The sequence below is a fragment of the Helobdella robusta genome, assembly GCF_000326865.2.
Source record: "Helobdella robusta unplaced genomic scaffold HELROscaffold_5, whole genome shotgun sequence".
Taxonomy (NCBI): domain Eukaryota; kingdom Metazoa; phylum Annelida; class Clitellata; order Rhynchobdellida; family Glossiphoniidae; genus Helobdella; species Helobdella robusta.
The window spans coordinates 6,338,278-6,359,745 of NW_008705254.1; the positions used below are offsets into that span (position 1 = coordinate 6,338,278).

At 34.5% G+C, this 21,468-nt stretch overlaps 3 protein-coding genes across 3 annotated transcripts; 1 reads left to right on the forward strand and 2 right to left on the reverse strand.

Annotated features, from left to right (window-relative positions):
- Positions 1-4,067: 4,067 nt before the first annotated feature.
- HELRODRAFT_163789 (hypothetical protein) lies at positions 4,068-6,199 on the forward strand (the record flags this gene model as incomplete). The annotated part of the gene is made up of 2 exons (XM_009027565.1): positions 4,068-4,649; positions 5,777-6,199. The coding sequence occupies 2 exons, from the start codon at positions 4,068-4,070 to the stop codon at positions 6,197-6,199; spliced, it is 1,005 nt and encodes a 334-aa protein (XP_009025813.1).
- A 5,795-nt stretch (positions 6,200-11,994) lies between these two features.
- HELRODRAFT_107643 (hypothetical protein) lies at positions 11,995-15,875 on the reverse strand (the record flags this gene model as incomplete). The annotated part of the gene is made up of 5 exons (XM_009027566.1): positions 15,269-15,875; positions 14,725-14,844; positions 14,420-14,561; positions 13,599-13,677; positions 11,995-12,139 (listed from the first exon to the last, which is right to left on the reverse strand). Exons 1-5 carry the CDS (start codon positions 15,350-15,352, stop codon positions 11,995-11,997), a joined length of 570 nt encoding a protein of 189 aa, XP_009025814.1. The 5' UTR covers positions 15,353-15,875.
- Positions 15,876-17,224: 1,349 nt separating this feature from the next.
- Positions 17,225-20,833, reverse strand: HELRODRAFT_189336 (hypothetical protein; the record flags this gene model as incomplete). Its single annotated transcript, XM_009027567.1, has 7 exons — positions 17,225-17,831; positions 18,030-18,202; positions 18,531-18,622; positions 18,922-18,987; positions 19,306-19,462; positions 19,805-20,032; positions 20,208-20,833. The coding sequence occupies 7 exons, from the start codon at positions 20,831-20,833 to the stop codon at positions 17,701-17,703; spliced, it is 1,473 nt and encodes a 490-aa protein (XP_009025815.1). The 3' UTR covers positions 17,225-17,700.
- Positions 20,834-21,468: the final 635 nt, after the last annotated feature.

Below are 21,468 nucleotides of genomic sequence, written 5' to 3' on the forward strand. Positions count from 1 at the left end.
AAAAGTCACAATGCATTCCACGGTCATTTTTATAGCCAAATTTGTATGAAAAAATGTACTATCGAATATTTTAATCCCAGCAGAATTCTGATATATTATTTTGTGTTTTTTCAAGAACTTGCAGATGAGAGGAAGGACTGTTGTCCCAGATTGTCATGTAGTAAGATTAGTTAGGAGACTGAAAAGGTGTGCTGTTCATGATAAATTTATGGAACCATGATAAATTTAAGGAACCTTATATTTAATTCTAATAATGACTCTGAGATTTGTGAATTCCTAACAAAGGAAGTTCAAAAACAATTATTTTGACACAAAATAATAGTTTTACTGAGCAGAAAAATTGCTTATTATTTATCCTTATTAATTTCATGACTAAAAAAAAACAAATGAACAGCAAATGAAAGTCCTCGTAAGACTCAAAGTTTTCATGCATTTTGATGATCAAAATATTTTCAGATCCTCTAATTTAGTTGAAGATGATCTGTTTTCTTAACAAAAATTTGTTCCGAATGAAGATATTTACTGCAGTAACTTTTTCAAAGCAACCTCCTTATCACAAACAAATTTGTCACAAAATAACTCGCGATACTTGTAACAACCGAAGGATTCAGTGCTGATCAGCCAGCATGTGTTGCGTTGGCTTCCATATACGTACAACTGTACAAGTGCATTGTACACATATAGGCGTCTGCCACTGCATGTTGCGCGTACGATGTTTGTAATAAATAATAAAAAAACTGACTTGGAATGTTCCGATAGCGTTTGATTCGTCAACGGCATCCTTCGTGACGGACGAGAGCATGAAGGTTCGGAAGTGCTGCTTCGGAAACGATCCACTTATCGTAACTGCGTGTCATTTTGTAAAGTTACAACTACAAGTCCGTAATTAATGATCATTTATATTATGAGATGTGCAAGCAGTTGATGGAGCAGCTGTCAGGTGATGTGGTTCTTGCAGAGTTCAAATATTTTCTCAAATAACTATGGAAAAACAATATTAGTTTAATGTTTAAGTGTTTTAATATATATATATATATACATATATATACATATATATATATGTGTGTGTGTGCAGTTGTTTAAAAATATCACAGCATTGCATGCTTTTGCTATTGAGTTTTTCAAATTTTCCAACACGAATTTTAGTTCATTATCAACAGAAATTCGTTCGTCAGTCATCAGTTGATAATGAACTGAAGTTTGTCGTACGATAAATTGAAAATTTCAATTGCAAATTGAACAACGCATGCAATGCTGTAATATTTTTAAACAAATGCATATCAGATGGTCTCAACCCAATATAAATATATATTTGTGTCTGTGTGTGTGTAAATGCGTGTGTGTCTGTGGTTTGTGTGTGTGTGTGTGAATGTGTGTATTTGTGCGTGTGTGTTTGTTTTGTGCTTTACGCGCAAGGTTAAATGTGTATTTATACTCGTATTTGAATCACTTATACATAATCTTCTTATAATAAGCCCTTCTGGTTATTAACTAACAGTGTCTTTATTTGTTTATAGATGAGAAGTTTGTATAGTTTAAATTAAGACAATACCTACGTGATGTATGTCACCCACATGTTCATAATACAACAGGACAAACAACAGTAAGCAGATTAACAAAAGAGTAAAATATTTATTTGATGATGATTATGATGATGATGATGATGATGATAATCCACAGCTCTCTCTGGCAGCAATATCGTTCATTCGTATGTAAGATATTCTTAACTCAATATTTCTTATCTATTACTAATCAATACTAAATTGCCTCGTGCAATTAATCATAAACGAACAGAAGAAAGTTCAAGCGTTTTAAGAAGGTTGAAGCAATAAATATAGGTCGGTTCATGTAACGCGTGCAGTGCAGATGTTTCGTGGCCTCTGGCATGAAGTACTCACGTTTCTAAGGTCGGGTCATTTATCTGGTGCGTGGGGTTATTATTTGTTTGTTTGTTTCTCTCTCTCTCCTCTCTCTCTCTCTCTCTTTTTCTGTGTGTGTGCGTGAGAGAGAGAGAGAGAGATGTTTTGTTAAAGTTACAATGGTGAGTATTTATAATATCACATTTTCACTAGTTCAGACGTTTCAATGTTCTGTTCTGTTCTAGTACACATTCAGTTGTGTTATTTTATGTTATATACATACATGATGATGGGGGAACATTACTGTGTTTGTAATAATCAATCCTAAATCACGCTCAGTGTATTTATTTCAACAATCATTAAGATTTTTTTTTCATTTTTAATAATTAAATAAATATATAAAATTTTGTGTTGCACTTGTAATCTGTTGTGTCGTTGTGGTGATATCCTCCTTTGTGTTTGCGGATGTGCTGTTGCACAAAGAACATCTCACCTTTCTAGCAAAGTAAATCAACCTTCCAACAAGTTCACAACAAGTTCGCATCGTTATGTCCTGGGCTCGTTGCATTGCATTAATATGCTTCGTTAACATATATTTTTCTTAAAACATGAAAAACTGTTATAATGAACTTCTGTTCGATAGTGAATGAATATGACAGAATTCGTTCAAGAAACGAACGATGCTGGCGAGATATGTTGCAACTCCTGATATAAAAATTTAAACATTTTTGTTTAGAAGAAATTTGGATGCCTCAAAAAATTGTAATAAATTTCTAGGTGTGGAAGGAGACCTTGATGATGCAGACAATTGACTGCAAGGTAAATTGCGTCAGATGGGTTGGAATACATTTCAAGTAGGCGGGAGGCCTGAATTTTTAAAATTTTTCAAATGTTGACGGAAGGAGTGAATTTTTGAAAATTTTTCAGTAATGAGTTTTACAGACTTCTAGTAAAAAATTGCTCACAACGGGCATGCACCCCCAGATCCGCCACTGCTAGTAGAATATTAAAAACCGAAAAAATAATTTTTCATTTATTGCAAATGCTTTGTTTGACTAAATAGTTTTACACTGCATCCAACAAAAAAATATAATACAGGATATAAAATATTAAAAATATAATAAATCCAAATAAGGAAGGGAGTATTGTAATTGAAGGGGTGAAATGAAGAGGAAGGACACACCTGTGTACACCTGTCCAGGATCGTACAGGTCGTCCGTTAAACTTTCCAACGAAACCCGGAACCCGTTGTCACCAGATTTCAGCGGCAGTTTGGCATTTTTAGGAATCCTGGAGCACCAGCTGGAAGCGCCACATGGTGATGACGCAATGGTGATGATGATGAGGGTAAAGATGGTGATTAATGAGATGAGTGAAATGTTTGAAGATGAAGATGATGTTGATGCCATTTTTGAAAGTGTTGAAAGGTTATTCAAAAACAGTTGACAAATGTTATTTAAAAAGACTTGTATTTTCTTAGTAAATGCCCAAACCGACAGTTTCAATTTATTTATTTATTCGTATTATTTGATATTTTGTTCAATTTATTTATTGATAAAATAATAAAAAAAAAGTTAGAAATGGTGCTCGAACATTTTCATCAACAACATTGAAGTCATAACGTTTCAATAGAACAATAATAATATTTCATACACTAGTTCCTCAGGACTCCTACGTATGATGCCTCTAGATTTTCATACAAGCAGTACGTACATATATGCATACATACATACGTGCATGCATGTACATACATACGTACATACATACATACATACATACATACATACATACATACATACATACACACATACATACAAACATCGCTAATTTTTAGTAATATTTCTGGTTTTTAAGGTTTTTGTTGCAATAATTTCGGTTTTTCTGGTGTGGTTTTTATAGGTTGTCGCTTTTTTTGCCCTTTTTCGGATTAATGTCCCGCCGTTCGGTTGGTTTTTTAACTTTTGTGGTCTCAAATTTTATATTTTAGCTTTACCATACTTTTAACAACAGCTGTGGGCTTTTACCCAGCTGCATCGTACAATGCTCATTAATATTTATTTTTGTTTTCTCTGTTTCATTCCTAGTTTTTCTTTTAATTTTTAAATTTATTTAAATTAATCTTTTTTTTATTTTCAACACAATTTTATTTATTTTATCACTGTTCACACGGTTTTATCTACTCGCTTTTGATTTTATTTCGTTGACGTAATGGCACCGGTCCTATATCAATGCACGGTTTGTTTAAATCATTATAAAATAAAACCGGACGGTAAACTATATCGACATGGAGGCAAAGTAAAGGGCCAGGAATGCCCTGGTTCGTTCAAGGCAGCCGACCAGCCTCCGGCTGGTTCATCTGCTTCCGCGCGACCGCCTCTTACCGCCGCACCTGTCATCAACCCTCATGTTGCTACACGCGGTTCTTCGGCGTCGGTCTCGGAGAGTCCCTCCCAAGTAGATTTTTTTCATGTTTTTGACAGGCTGACGGTCGTTTTGAGAACTGCCCATCTGTATGATCACTTTCCCAAACCGTGCAGAGACAAGGTATCTAAAGCATTGTCGGCTTTATTGACGGCCGTTTGCGATGATCCTGCGACGCGGCCCATTGGTGCAGGCTCCAATATTTTTTCGCATTTGTTTTGTTCAAGCCCACCAGGGGCGGTCGCAGGACTATTCAAGCCAATTACGTTATTAAACGGTTGGCCGAATTCAGTTCGACCGAGGTCGAGATTATTGTGGCAAGCTTCAACACTGTCCACAACACCAAACCGCGTAAGCACAATCCAAACAGTTGGATTAGTGCAGTAACTACTCGGATTGAACAGGGCAGTCTCTCGGCGGTGGTTGAATCGTGCGAGGGCGTACAGCAAGGCGACCCTTTGGGACCGATGCTTTTTGCTCTAACCCTTCACCCACTGGACGATGTCAGCTTGGCCGCAAAGGGTAACATTTTAGCGGACGACTTCCTGTCGCTGAGGGTCGGCACTTCCATCATTGGTCTCGAATTAAACACAAACAAGTGTGAACTTCTCGTAAATGACACGTTTCAAATGCCACACGTGCTGGCTAATGTCCCCACAGTGCCCCGTTCATCATTAAATTTTTTAGGCACTCCAATGATGGCCGGCGATCATCAGGACAGGTTTTTTAATAAAAAACTTTTTGAGCTAAGGTTTGCCCTCGAACGTGTCTCTCTTCTCTCGGTCCACGACGCGCTGACAATCATCCGCGGCGCCCTCAGTTTGCCGAAATTGCTGTATTTTTTGCGCACATTCAACTCTGTTAATGCGGCCATTTTGGGCGAATTTGAGGGTGCTCTGCGGGTGGCCCTCTCAGCCATTTGTAACGTCGATATTACCGACAAGGGTTGGTCTCAGGCTCAGCTGCTGGTACGATTTGGGGGACTGGGATTACTAAGCGTGGTTCAGCTTGCACCAATTGTTTATAAATCTTCTGCATCTGCCACGCTTAACCTACAGTTTGCCCTTCTTCGGCAATTTAGTAGCCTACATTGTACTCCACCGATTCCATTCCAACCAACAAACCTTTCCCAGGGCAACATTTTGAAGGAAGCATATAAACGCACATTCAAAGAGTTGCTTTCCTCAAGCCCTGACTCGGCGACCTCAGCTCGCTTGCTGGCAGTATCCAGCAAGGCGGGTTGTGGATGGCTGAGATCTTTGCCCAATACGTCGGTGGGTACCAGATTGGATGACGAAACGGTCAGGACGGCCATTGGTTTCCGGCTGGGGTTGGCCGCTCAGAGTCGATACACATGCAGGTGCGGCGCGGAGGCGGATGAACTCGGCCATCATGGTCTTGTTTGTCGTTTGGGCGGAGGTCGCCAGCAGCGACATTCAGCCATAAACGATTTTGTGTGCCGGCTTTTCTCCAAGGCCTCAATTCCGGTTTTAAAGGAACCGTCGGGCATTGCGGTGCACGACGGTAAGCGCCCTGACGGGTGTACCTTGATTCCTTGGAGAGCCGGCAAATGCTTGGCGTGGGACGTTACCGTTCCGGGCACCTTTGCTGAGCGCTACGTGCAGCTTACTAGCAAAGAAAGCGGTTTGGCTGCAACCAGGGCATCTGACGAGAAGATCAAGAAGTACGACGGAGCTCTCCCCTCGATGGAGTTTTTACCGATTTGTATCGAGGTCCTCGGCCCCATGGACCGTAACACCTCCGGGTTTTTCAATCGGATTTGTAAACATATTACTATTAGGTCAGGCGATAGTAAGGAATATTTTTTCGCTATGAATAATATCTCGTGCATTCTGCAGCGGTTTTTGCGCGTCTGTGTGTTGGAAAATGTGGAGTTGAATGCCGACGGGGTTGAGTGAGGTTATAGCAAATAAAATCAAATTTAGTCAGACGCTTGGCTTTTGGTGTCATTCGTCAATGATTTGGTTTTAACATACATACATGCATACATACATACGAACATACATACAAACATACATACATACATACATACATACATATATACATACATACATGCATACATACATAGATACATACTTCGCTTCTCAACAATTTTGAACTCAAAAATATCAGTTTAAGTATTTTTATAGACCTAAAAAAGGCATTCGATGTCATTGACCATCCATTACTATTGCAGACCTATAATATTCGGGGCCCCGTTTTTGATTGGTTCGTTGCCCATCTTGAGGCTAGAATGCAGTTTACTTCTATAGACAATGTTGATTCTCTTCCTGGTGTTGTCCAGACTGGTGTTCCTCAAGGCTCCATTCTGGGACCACATTTATTTATAATATATTTCAACGATAGTTTTTTGGTGTCGAATATCTGCCATACCATATTATATGCAGATGACACTAACTTATTTTTGTCTAGAAATAATCCGATTGAACTTTATTCAAATATGAACAATGAACTACAAAAAAATTTGAATTGGTTCAAATCTAATAGATTAACACTGAATGTTAAAAAGTCCTTTTATATTTTTTTTGGGCCCAAGATTAAAACAAATGATGTAATCTTTAACAACCTAAAAATATATCTTGATGAACTTGCACTTCCCAGAGTATCGTTGATAAGATTCCTTGGTGTCATTATTCAAGGTGATTTGAAATGGAGTGAACATATTAATATGGTGCTTAGTAATTTGCACAGAGTGATTAATGTGTTACATAGATCTCGGGACAAACTTGAACATAAGTCAATGATAACACTTTATTATTTTTTTATCCATACCTCATCTATGGAAATCTGTTCTGGGGTTGCTCCTGTAAATATTTAAATAATAAATTGCAGATTGCACAGAAACGTTTACTAAGAATTTGTTTCTCACTTAAGTTTTATGACCATACCGATTTTATTTTTAGGGAACATGGTTTTTTCAACATTGAACAGATCAATAAATTTGTAACTTTAATTTTTATTTATAGGATCCAGTATATAGATTAGATAGTTATAAAACTTTTTTCGTATTTGATAAAATTACATTAATGAAAAGACAGTTGAAAATACATAAAAGTAATTCTGGATTAAATAATAAATCCTGGTTTATGAAAGGTCTTAAAATGTGGAATGAACTTGGATTTCATAATCTAAAGTTTTCATCCATCACCTCTTTTAAAAAGATAGCTAGGAGATCAATTTTTGAAAGTTCATAGTAGTGTTTTTTTGTATGTTTTCTTTTTTTATATATATAATATTTTGTTATAACTTGTTTGTATTTCTCTGTTGATTTGGGAAAATGTTTGCTCTGGACATCTGCGGTGTGGTTGATTTTGATGATTTTTTATTTGTTTTTGTTTACAGCTTTTGTTTGTAATTTTGATTTCATTTGCATATTAGTTATTAAATCACACTCTAGTTAAGGTGGTCTGCACAAGTTATTTTCTTATAGATCTCCTGTCAATAAAGTTTTTGGAATAAAAAAAATATATATACATACATGCATACATACATACATGCATACACATATATACGCAGACGCACATACATGCATGGATGAAATCTTCTACATATATGCATACTGCATACATATATGATATAAACGGATATACACATATGTATATCAATATAAATAAAAAATACATAAACATTAAACTTAGATGAGCTATATATCATTACTCTGTACAGTTCCATATTTAATTAAATCCACACTTGTATAGATTTGTTTTAAAAATAAACACATATGTAAACAAACATATTATATATGCGAGGATGTATAAATGGAAGCTACATATTTTTATTTATCGTATATGCCATAAACACATTGTTATGTTATATAATGTATATATTTATATTTGTGTGTGTGTGTGTTGTGTGTGTGTTGTGTGTGTGTGTGTGTGTGTGTTTACAGAAATAACCGATAAACTGGCCAATAAAGAACCGATATATCAGACGTCGAAGCGGTTGGCGATCGGTACTCTTATTTTTTGGTTTGATATATGTTGTCGAATGTCGAATGACATTCACACATTCAAGCGGCGCTTATTTAATAGCACGCAGTTAATAAAATCTATTTAAATGGATTGCAGGTAGCTGACCCCACTGCACCACTTCAAAGGTTGTTGACTGGCGGATCATAGAACTTTTATGTGGCCATCCATTAAAAAACAACTCCATCATCTTAAAAAACAACTGAAAACAGTTAAACAATAAGAGAACAAAAACAACACTTGAACAAAAACTAAACTAAAACTAAACTAAAACAAACAGCTGAACAACAAACAGCTGAACAGCAACAACAACAACAAAGAACAATGCATGTGCAACATCAAACAAAGACCAACAATTATAAGAATTGAAACGATCATAATGTGGAGCAGATGAACTTTGTACTTGAATACGGGGAATGCGATGCGAGTTTAAACGAGTCTTTTCTATTGCTATCATCATTTCATCTTCTTCTTCCTCATCTTTCATTATCATCTTTTCATCATCGTCGTCATATTTGTCCCCGTCATCTTTTCTTCATCACCGCCATGTCATTAACTAAGCAGTATTTTAAATATAATATGTACCTATTCACTTACACCATCATCATCATCAAACACATGCAACATACACACACACACACACACAAAACACGCACATGTTATTCGCATTTAACTTTTCATGTAGTTGCCACAAATATCCTTCATCTTACTATACATGTATAAAAACTAAGCCAAAATACAAACGCAGACGTGTGTGCGTACGTGCAACAACAGAAAAGAAAATGTGTTGGGTTCATCGACGCGGGCTCTTTCTACAGAATATGATAATATATAATATGATACGTATAAGGATGCGAGTACCCTTTAGTAATGTGTATGTACTATCTCTAACGTGTGTTGCGATTTAACAATCAACATGTAGAGAATCTAATATGTATGCACATTTTTTTGTACACATACATGCCTGTACTGAATACAACATTTGTAACGTATGCGTCGGGTGGATGAGATGACTTTGCGTGTGATAGTTTATTTCGAATTGGAATATTTCATTTTTGTCATCAACATTCACGCATGATGAATATTTATTAGATAATGTTTATTCATTAAATTATAATGTTTAAAATGCACAAGTGGTTGAATACGTATATTGTATGAATCATAAAAGACGCATACAGATAAATGTATATATATATATATATATTTACATGACAAGTACCATATATGTTTACCATGTGTTTGTAATGTATATGCGAAGGATGCAAGTTAGATTTATAATAAACAGCAGACTCTGTTGAGCCTTATCAGCTGCTGTTGTTCCAGTTGGAAAGAACGTGTGAGACAAGTTCTGTTATCATCATCAACAACATCACCATCATCATTGTTATCATCATCAATAAGATGATTACTGTTGTATTTGTATTTTATCGTCAAGTCATAATCACGTGATATACGTTTTACCATCATCAGTGTTTCTGCACACATCGTCATTACCATCAAAACATATTCCAATCAACAGACCAACGACCATCAACACCATCATTCATTCCATCAAAATGTTCCTTTTCATCTTCGTCAACATCATGGTATCAAGGTCAGCATCTTCATAATACCATTCTTTTTCTCTTCATCATCGTTCAAACCGCCATTTTTATTCATATTTTCATCACCAGCCTCATTTCAGCAAAATTAATACCAGCATCATAGAATTATTAAGTTCGTCAATATCATCACCATTAACATCATGAAAAAAATATTTAAATATAAATAAATATATAAATATATAAATATATATATATATATATATATCATCCTAAACTCAAAAAATTTCACTGATTCCAAATTCTCTTTCAAAGTGATGATTTTGTATGCCTGAATCAAATCTCTTGTTCTTCTTTTTTCTGATGCTGTCAAACCACAAACTTTTAATCAGTCTTCATATGGCATACCATGATTATTCTCGTTACCCTTCTTTGAATATTCTCAAGCATATGACTCTCCTTTAGTAAATCTGGATTCCAAAGCTAAACACAGTACTCCAACTTAGGTCGCACCAATGCTTTATACAAGTTTAATATGACGATCATTATCTCTGCTTTTTATTATTTTTTCATCATAGCCAGAATTCTGTTTGCACTTTTAACTGTCTCGATGCATTGCCGCTTTACCTTACCATTTCGATAAATTATTACTGGTGGATCCTATCCCTCTTCTAAATTTTTTAGTGGCGTGTTTCCATGTTTAAATACATTTTCCTTGTTGTTCGCTCCCATGTATGACTGCCAATCCTCAGCCCATTTGCATATTTTTTGCATATCCCATGCTAGAATTTCAATATCTTCATCGTTGTCTACAACAGCACATAACTTAGTGTCATCTGCCAATTTTGAAATTTTGGACTTTATTCCAAGATCAATATCATTAATGTATATTACAAATAGCAACTATCTCCACACTTAAAGAGTGGCACTATGATTGCATCTTCCCAATCTGATAATATTTCACCCGTTGCCAACGATTAATTGAAAAGTGTTAACAGTGCTTCCGCAATGCCCTCTCTCATATTTTTCAGAAATACTGGATTGAGGCCGGCGCTTCCGGGGTTCTTATCTTCTTTTGGTCTTTGCAGTTCGTTTATCTGATGTTTCGTAATTGTCACAATTATTTCATTTCCAATAGTTATTAATTGGTTTTGGCAAAAATGTAAAAATCTCTCTTGTAAATACAAAACTAATACAAGAGTTAAGTATATCTGCCATTTTTTGTTGGTCATCAGCTACGACACCACTCTCGGTTCGAAGGGGGCCTATCCTGTCATCGTATTTTGCCTATTGTTTTTGTATTTAGAGGTAATATAATAATAATAATTGTTATAATATTAATAATAATTATTATTTATTTATTTACTGTACATTTTAAATATATTTCATCATAATTCATTTTATTAGATGAAGCAAGATTTCATCAAACGATATCAGAAATCAAACGATAAAAGATTTTTATCGTTTGATTTCTTATTTTGACGAGTGGAAAAAAAATTTTCCATTATTATTATTATTTTACTTCCAACATTGTAAAAATTGATAATTGATATTTGTTACTTTCATTTCAAATCATTTCCTTTAACTTTTTAGTTAACAAATAAATAACAGAGGATTTAACAACGGAATAAAGAGACCAATAAATTGTGTAACATTTATTTTCTGTTTTTCAAGTGAATTTTATTTATTATATAAGCAGAAGTATTGGATCAGTCGATCGTTTAAATAATATTGACTGGTAGTACCAATGACAACAAATAATGGAATTAAAAAATTTGAGTCTTTGGCCGTCACGTGACTTGCTGAAATAATTTACAGAACATAATATTAAATTTTAAAATAATAAACAATAAACTCCAATAAAATAATATTATTCCTGAGTAAAATGAAAAAAAAATTATTGTTTGACATAAAAAATATCTTTATCTATTTACCTTTTGCTGTTCACGTTAAAAATAATTGTAAGAAAGCAACATTAAGATATTTAACATTGAGATAAATAAAAAAATTAATTATCTCTGCACGGCCTACTAATCTTATCTGTTCCACAAGTTTATCCGAGCTCATTTAAAAAATTAAAAAAACAGCGAGAGTTGAAACAAACTTCGGTAAAATGCTAATTAGGTAACGAAAGAACAATTATAAAATAACCAATTAAAATCTTAATAAAATAAAATGAAATTACTAAAACGGAGGACCTTTCAGAGCAGTAATGTTTGATGTCAAAATGAAGATTTGAATGAGGATGAAGTAGATGTTCTCGTGCATGGTCGTCCAGATGAGGGCAGGTAGCGAGAGCAACTTGCCGAAACTGCTCAAAACTAAGGTCCTCTGAACGGACAGTGCTCTGGTGGTTGGTTGATTGTATGATTTGTTGGCTGATTGGTCAGTTAGTTAGTTAATTAGTTGGTTGGTTAATTGGTTAGTTAATTGGTTGGATGATTGGTTGGTCGGCTAATTGGCCGGCTGGTTAGTTAATTGATTGATTAGTTTATCAGTTATAGCCGAATCACACATCACTATCTCTTTATTACGTGATACAACGGCGTGAGTTGAACCTATGGAAATCTTGATATACATTGTCTAGATATCCATAGATGAATGTTTCGAAAATTTGTTTGGAATGGGCGATGATGTACCTCGTCAATTGTGTTCAACATTTTTGTTAGGCTCAAACTACGTAATAAGAAATATTGTGAAATCTATGATCCACGCGTCCCTTTCTAGTTTTGTAAATTTTTTTGTTTTTTCCAATTTACAATACAAAAATAGTCGTTACAGCTGATTGGTCGGTTAGTTAGTTAATTGGTTGGTTGGCTAATTGGTTAGTTAATTGGTTGGATGATTGGTTGGTCGGCTAATTGGCCGGTTGGTTAGTTAATTGATTGATTAGTTTATCAGTTATAGCCGAATCACAAATCACTATTTTTTTATTGTGATACAACGGCGTGAGTTGAATCTATGGAAATCTTGATATACATTGTCTAGATATCCATAGCTGAATGTTTCGAAAGTTTGTTTGGAATGGGCGATGATGATGTACCTCGTCAATTGTGTTCAACATTTTTGTTAGGCTCAAATTACGTAATAGGAATTATTGTGTCTCTTTCTAGTTTTGCATATTTTTTGTTTTTTTTTTCCAATTTACAATACAAAAATAGTCGTTACAGCTGCAATGCTAACCATAAATCGTTGCAGGAATGTGAGAACCAAAATACCACGCATGCACCTCGGATCCGGATCCATCCAAATCCATCACTTAGATTCGGATCCGGATACCACGAATTTCGATATCTTGGTTATATTCTTATTTTCTTATATGATATATGGTTATATTCTTAGTTGGTTGGCTAATTAATTGGTTGCTTAATTGGTTAACAGGTTAGTTGGTTAATAAATAGGCTGGTTGGATAGCTGATTAGTTTATTGTTTATATGGTTGATTGATTGGTTGGCCGGTTAGTTGGTTGGTTAGTTGGTTAACTAATTAGTTGGTTGTTTAGTTAATTGGTTGGTTGTTTGGCTAATTAGTCGGTTAATTGTTTAGTTGGTTGATTGGCTAATAATTTGGTTTGATGATTGGTTAGTTGGTTCATTAGCCAATTGAACAACAATCTATTGAACAAGTGGTGTAATTGTTACAGAGCTAATTATTTTTCATTAATTAGCTCTGTCTCAATTACACCACTTTTCAAAAACATTAATGAAAATGTAATTGCTTATTTTTTATTCGGTCGAATCTACTAATCCAAAAATATGATAAGTAATCTGGGAACGGATGAACCATACCTCAGATAATGATCTTTTGTACTGACATCAGTGAACAAAGTAATGAGCAGAAACAACACAACCACATACCAGAGCCAATCTTATAGGAAAAATTTCAATCAGAATATTTAAAAATAAATAATAATGAATTTATTAACGGAACAAATACTAAATTAACAATTAAAAATTACAAAACTTATTTCTTCACTTAAATCAAACAAACAAAAAACGTATTACCAAACAGCACAAAGACCGTCATCATCTCAAGCATAGATAAACTATCAGCCAGTCTAAAACACTTGAAGTGTCATAACCAAACAATCCCCACGTGGAAACAGATCTGCTATTTTTTCTTCCCTGTCAGTTTGTTTCTAAAATTCTTTCCATCCAACCAACCAGCCAAACAACCAACTAACCAGCCAGCCAATCAAGGTCTAAACTTCTGCTGGCTCCAATCATTTCCAACTCCATTAACCAGATCAGAGTAAATCTACTCCTAGTTCTTCTATCCTCAAATTTAACCACATCTCCTCTTTCTTACTTTTTAAAATGACCAAACTACCGTCTTAACATCTAACACATCCATAAAAACAAACATTAAATTTCTATTTCCATTAATTTCATAACTATGTTCATTCCAGAATATCTATCATGTTACAAATTTTCTTGAACAATTGCAAGTACATTTTGGTTTCTTTAAACTTTCTTAAATTTCCTGCTAGAACTGTCATCTGACTTTTGAACAAAACTTCATGACCATAGTGCCAGAACAATGTCAAATAAATAATGAAAATGATTTCCAATGCAAGACTTTTATAGATTATATACAATAAACTCCTAACCAACTACAGCAAGGAGAAAGAGCATGCTGAACACCCCTTCAGAGTAAGGTTCATCCGCATCATCACAAGACATTTTCTTCAAACTCTGCCATGCCACGTACACGTCACAGAGTAGGTACACTAACCATAACTTCATCGTTGACTAATAAAAAAATTCAATAAAAAATGCTTGAAAAATTTCAGTTGTCCAGTCAAGATGTGAGAACATGGTATTGAACTGCTTCAATTATTTTTTGAATTTTCTTCACAAAAGATTCATTTCAAATTTGAAACATTAAATTCAACAAAAAAAAAAAGAAGAGAACCTTTATGTTCGAGTTATGTATAAGATGTCTGTAGGCCTGTGTCTTGTGCAGTGTTGCATCAATGCCTGTCAGTATGTTGTCGTACTCAATGTACTTGTCTACCGGCTGTTTGCAATTCTCCTTCAAAACATTGGACGAATTCAAATTGACGTAATTTCAAAACAACGATTAACCATTCATTCATCCATTCATTCACTCATTCATTCATTATTAAGTGTGGTAGGAATTTTTAGAAATTACTGAATACTAGTTCATTTTTTATTAGAATTGCCTACCAAATTCATTTTATTAAATTCACTCATTTTTCTTTGTTGCATTATTATTATTTATTTATGCTATTTTTATCATCTTTATTATTACACCACAACAACAATAATAATATTGTCTAATAATAATGAGAATATTATTATTATTATACCATAGCATCAGTAAAATCAATTCAATTACAATTCATATTGAAATAAATGTCAACTCCACGTAAAGTACTAAACAGCATACACTACTACGCTGTGCACTGTAGGATGTGTATGCATAACATACATACACAATGAGAGAGCTTGATGACCTCTGTGGATAACTTTCTGAAAAGACAGTCAGTTTTGTAGCCACATTCTACACACTCGTACATGATGGCCGCTTTAATAATGTTAAATCTTTAATGTTACAACATTAGTATTAATTAGGATTACACAATTTGTGTTTCTGTTTTTCAAATAATGTTATTCAGTTATTTGTTGTTGTTACTACTGAATCTCGTACCACAATTTTTTTATTTGGCCAGAGGTTATCTTCTTGCAAGAAATAATTGTCTACTAATCTAATGCTACTCTAATCTAATCTAGCTAACAATCTCAAATGTAATCTTAATTTGAATTGAAGTATTGTTATTGTTATTCTATTATAATTATAAATTATTTATGCAATTATAAAAATATAAATTATAATGATAAATTAAAAATCAAATAAAATTTATTTGGTTTTTAATTTATTATTATTTTTATAAAAAATGAAATAGGTTTTGGATTGTTTAGTTTAGCAACAACAAGAACGCCACTCATTCGGTCAAAGTTGATTAAATATTTTATTTTTGTTTTCGATTTTTGTGACATTTTTTGACAATTTTGTTTCATTACATCATTTCACGTTGGCAACAGATAAAGTTGTTTATATTAATTTTTTTTAAAACAGAACTCGATCACAAAACAAAGATAAAATAAAATTTAGATAAATATTTACAAGCTTCTTCACAGAGGCTGCTGACGCAACAACAGCTGATGAAGTCTGATTAATTTCGTATTGAAGAAATAAGAGATGTCAAGGAAGAAATGAATTTCTGCTAGGCTACATCAACGACGTTTGTGACGCCTGACACCTAACTCTATGATGAATTGTCGTGTATATGCTCATTAGTTACCGTGGTAAATTTCCACATATATACAGCATAGGGGTATGTGGTAGAGCTCTGCGAGGTTTGCGGTTGTCGCGGTTTAAACAGCAAAAACCGCACCGCAACCGCGGTTTTTTGCGGTTGCGTTGCTTAAATCATGCGGTTTTACGCGGTTGCGGTTTTGAAATGTGCGGTTTTTCCGCGGCGCGGTTTTTTTTATCAAAACCGCGGTGATCGCAAAAATTTTGTTAAATATTTTTGTTCGTTCATAACATTTTAAAAATTGCATTATCATTGTAATAATTTTTATATAAGTGTCTTTGAAAAATCTTAATATCGTTGGAAGCCGTTGAAGCAACCATTTTCTTTTTCCTGTTTACTTTGAAAGAAGTAGTTACTTTATTTACGGCATGGTTAATTATCGATTATTTTATAAAAAATGTCCGAGGTAAAAAATGTTGAGGTTGATCCACAGGTAGATGTAATTGATAAAGAATTTTTGATTAAAAAGCAAAAACGTTTCTTTAAAAGCGCAAGAAAATTCTAAAAGTGAAATTTGGAAAAATTTTAGCAGAATTTATTTTAAAAACGTTGCTACATCATTTATCTGTTGTAACAAATGTGAAGCCAAAATGTTATTTATTAAGAGTAACAGTGATTTGGATGTAGACAGTTGTGATTTATAATGTCAATAAAAGCATTAATGTTGTTTTTCAAATCTTGTGGTGCGGTTTTGTGCGGTTGCGATTTTCGGTGCTGCGGTTGCGGTTTCAAATGTTGCGGTTTGTAAAAATTCCAACCGCGCAGGGCTCTAGTATGTGGGCGTTAATAACACATGCCATAGTTCAAATATGAAAATATAAATTTGATCTCTTTTTTATTTCGTCAGCAATTTTTTCTCTAATAACTGAATGTACTTACACAGGCTTTGAACTGTGGCAGGGAAACGTGCCTCGGCGGTAGATTTTAAGGAAGGAGGCAAAATTTTAATGAATAAATTAATAACGCGTTCAAATCATTCCATCCCCCGTATTAAACAACTAAAATATATATATATAAATTCCGACCAATGTGAAGTGAATCAAATATATTTTTACAACAGTTGTAACCTCCTTACTCTTCACAATTTATTGATTACATAAATGCATAAATAATTTATCAACAGCAGACCAGTTGAGAAAAGTACACATTTACAAATTTTAAAAAATAAATGTTAAATACGGTCAGTGCAGTGGCGGATCTAGATATCGTTGGCGGGGGACAAAGACTTTAAAAATGTTGAAATTTTTAAATTTGACGTGGGCCAAAAAATTAACATCAAGTGTTCGCTAGTGTGGACAAAATTACTAGAGACCTTTTACTTGTTTCGTCGATTTTATACTTAAAAACGGTGTTTTTCTGTGTCTAAAAACAGAGTTTCACTGACTTAATAAAAACAAAACACTACTCATAACCAAGGTTTTCCCCGGACCCCCCCTAGAGCCACCACTGGTTACGGTGAACAATGCCTTTTATTTGTCAATTAATTCTTTGTAGTAAGAGCGTCGATGAGCAACCATTGAAGAAGTTTATTATATGAAATATATATATCAATGCTTCTTCAAGATCTTTTTGACAGTGCGTTCGAGAGTTGATACCCACTGATGCTTCGTCAGGTTGTCGTCCACCGAACACAACCACTGGTTCTTCGGAGTCCACATCTTAAAAGCATTCCTCATATCTAATTCATGTGGGTAACAACGAGAATTTCGAAGTTGTTTTATTAAATTTTAAATCTTGAATGATTACCATTAGACTATTGGTTAAATTGGATTTAATGAATGATTTAAAATGAAACTGTAAGAAGTATAGTAAAATAAAACTAATATATGATAATTTATGTGGAGTGAGAATGAAAATAAAAAATATTGAGCCGTACACGCGGTGTCCATTAAATTGGAGACCCTCAGGTACTGGAGGGAGCACGTTTGCACGAAGATGTACTTGTTGGTTATGTTCGACTTGAATGGCACGTGCGTCGCCACACGTTGGCAGCACACCATGCAGTCGTTGAAGAGGAAGAAGGAGAGGTCGTCCTTCGCCATTGGGACCCTTCAATCGTCGTGTTATTTATTTCCATCGTCATCACAAAACATATTATACATTATAACTGGCAAATAACAGCTATAAACTAAATACGTAGGTGGAATAAAGCCAGTCACGTCATCATCATTTTAATGTCATTTGCGGCATTTTTTTCAAAAATGAACTTTAAACTTAATCTATTTTCCACAAACTTGAAGTATCCTACCCACAAGAACAAATAACATATTCTCAAACCTAACTTTGGACCGCTATAAAATAATGAAACGTCTTTTTGTGAAAGAATAATATTGTTTAGTGTTTTGAATCACTATTGAAATGTTCTCAAGCAACCTACTTGAATTCAGGCACGCAGGAGTTTGTGTCAACCACCAAGTAGCAAATGCAATGCAGTTCGGCCACGTATCTTCTCCCTGGCTCCTTCAACAACTTGTTTCGTGTCAAAAAAACGTTCAAAACGTTCAAAATATTATTTCAAATATAAAAAAGTAAAAAATGAAAATATGAAATAATAAAATATGAAGCAGAAATGTCAGTGCATTCACATGATAGCAATCAATTATTTCAAACATGGGCTGTGTTGTTTAGATTTTCTTATAGTTTCTGTTAGAAAATTTTTGTCACAAAATAGATTGAGATACATGAAATAGTTCATATACTTCAGAAATTGATAAGAAGGAGATAAGAAAATTAAAAAAATGAGTGTAGATGGTGTTGAAGAAACGTACAGGTGATTGTACTATGGTGTCTTGCAGGGCATCCATCTTTCCATCACTCTCCAATCTCTTCTGGGTCTGTTCGGTCGGAGGTCATCCCGTATTTGAACATTTCAACGTGTAATCAATCACAAACGTGTGTAAATGTCGTTGGGTGAACGTTTAAATTTATGGTGGTAATCGCTTCAATGTATTAACTGAATGTTACAATATTATAAACAAAATGATTGATTCTTAAGAACCGTTATCTCATAAATTCATGTTGTCTGAAAATAATTTAAATGTTCGAATGAATCTATCATTTTATTATTGTGACGTGCGTTAATGTTAGATTTATCAAATGGAGTCATAAAATTTGCATAGTAACACTAGTAACTCGTCGAGGAACTAACTAACTTCCATTATAGACTTTTTCAAAGCTTTCATAAACTTTAAACCAATCAAAACATTGCGTGCGTCCACGTGATCAGCAGACAACAAATTCCTGTAGGCCGTTAATAGATTGATGTACTCGTGCACTCGTTTCCACGGTTTCATGTACAGGTCTGGTAGGCTGCTCCATGGAAAGATGTTCGACAGGTTAGACAACGTACACACAACATTAATATCAACAACTACATCAACAACATCACACATCAACAACTACATCAACAACATCACGTCAACAACTACGTCAACAACATCAAGTCAACAACTACGTCAACAACATCACGTCAACAACATCACATCAACAACATCACGTCAACAGCATCACATCGACAACATCACACCAACAACATCACACCAACAACATCACGTCAACAACATCACATCAACAACATTAAAGTCAACAACTACGTCAACAACATCACAATTACAACATCAACAACAATAAATAAAACAGCAACAACAGCACCTGCTCATCATGGACGATGCAGTGAACTCAACTTTGCGGAGAAACAACCTGAATAGCACGGACTGCCTGACAACCTTATCGTAAACATTCAATATGGACGGATACGACAGCAAATAACTGGAGTAAACTTGTTGAATGTCGTTGCTAACTCTTGTGAAACACTCGCCCAACAAATAATTTGTTGATTGCGTGTGGCTGTTTTGTGCTTCCAATTCTTTCAGAAAGCAACTATCAATTAACATTCAATTAATTACCTTAAATTCAATTTATTTCAAAATAAATTACAAACAAAATTATTGAATGGAAATAATTAAATCAGAAACAGCAATAACAAGAGTAATGATTATGTGATTAAGAAATGATTGTAAAGAGATGAGTGGTTGAGTGCGGAAGATGTGCAGACCAACTGATGTGGTAGATGTTGTTGACGTCATCAAACAACAACTTGGCATTCTGCCAACTGGTGAATGCCCTGTTGCTCTCCAGCGACAACAAGACAGGTTGCCGGAAGTTGCTGACGACACATTTCAAAGATCGGTTGTAGTGCTGCTCCGTTTTCAGAAACTCTCGGAAGATGTCCCTCGTCCTGAAGCACGTCCATGTTGGAAACATCAACGGTGGGGTTGTTGTTGGTGGTGATAGTGGTAGGTGTGGTGGCTTCTGTGACTTTTTTAACGTTGAAGTTGTCGATCGTGTTGTAGGCGGGAACAATTTAGCTGGAGGTTTTTCAACTTTCTTAGTACTGTTTTTCTTGCCAACTGAATTTTTTCTTTTACCACCACCACCATCATCATCATCATCATAATCACCGTAAATATCATCATCATCATCATTTCTTCGTTCGCCATCCTTTATTCTTTTCCTCACTCCACCACTCACGTCTCTGTAGCTGACGAGGAAGCGACCCAAAGATCTCATATAACATTCCAAATCATCGTCGTTGTCGTCATCATCATCATCACCATTAATATTATTATCATTGTCGTTGTTCACTTTGATAGTATTTTTATTGGCATAATTATTATACATGCCGCTAGAGTTATTCTCGAGATTATCATCATCACCACCATCATCATCATCATTAGCACCGTCATCATTATCATCAGCATCATCATCACTATAAAAAACGTTATCGTCACCATCATCACCATCACCATCTTTCGTTGGCGTTCTATTGATGGTTGAAATTATGTGATGTTTGTTGTAAGGACACTTGGTCGTTATTATCTCGATGAGTTTGTTGATGATGTGGCAGTCTGTCGTCAGCGTTTTATTGGTGATCTTTGCTGCAAAAATTATGAATGAAACTAAATTTAAATTAGCTGATTATCTGAAGGTCAAATTAACAACAAATTTTGACAGCTTTCGAACCTGCCAAACAGCCAATCAATCAACCTAACGATCGACCAATTAATCAATCATCATTCATTCATTCACTCATTCATTCGTTCTTTCTTTCATTCATTCATTTATTAATTCATTCAATCTTTCATTCGATCAACCACCTAACCAACCAACAATGTTGGCATAAAATTTAACGTCAATAGAATGTTTGTTGAAGAAGTTCTCCTTCAAATGTTGAGAAACATGGCAACAAACTTCGTCAACAAATTCATGCAACTTTAACCAGCGCTCATACTTGTCTTCGTAGAAAAATTGTGATG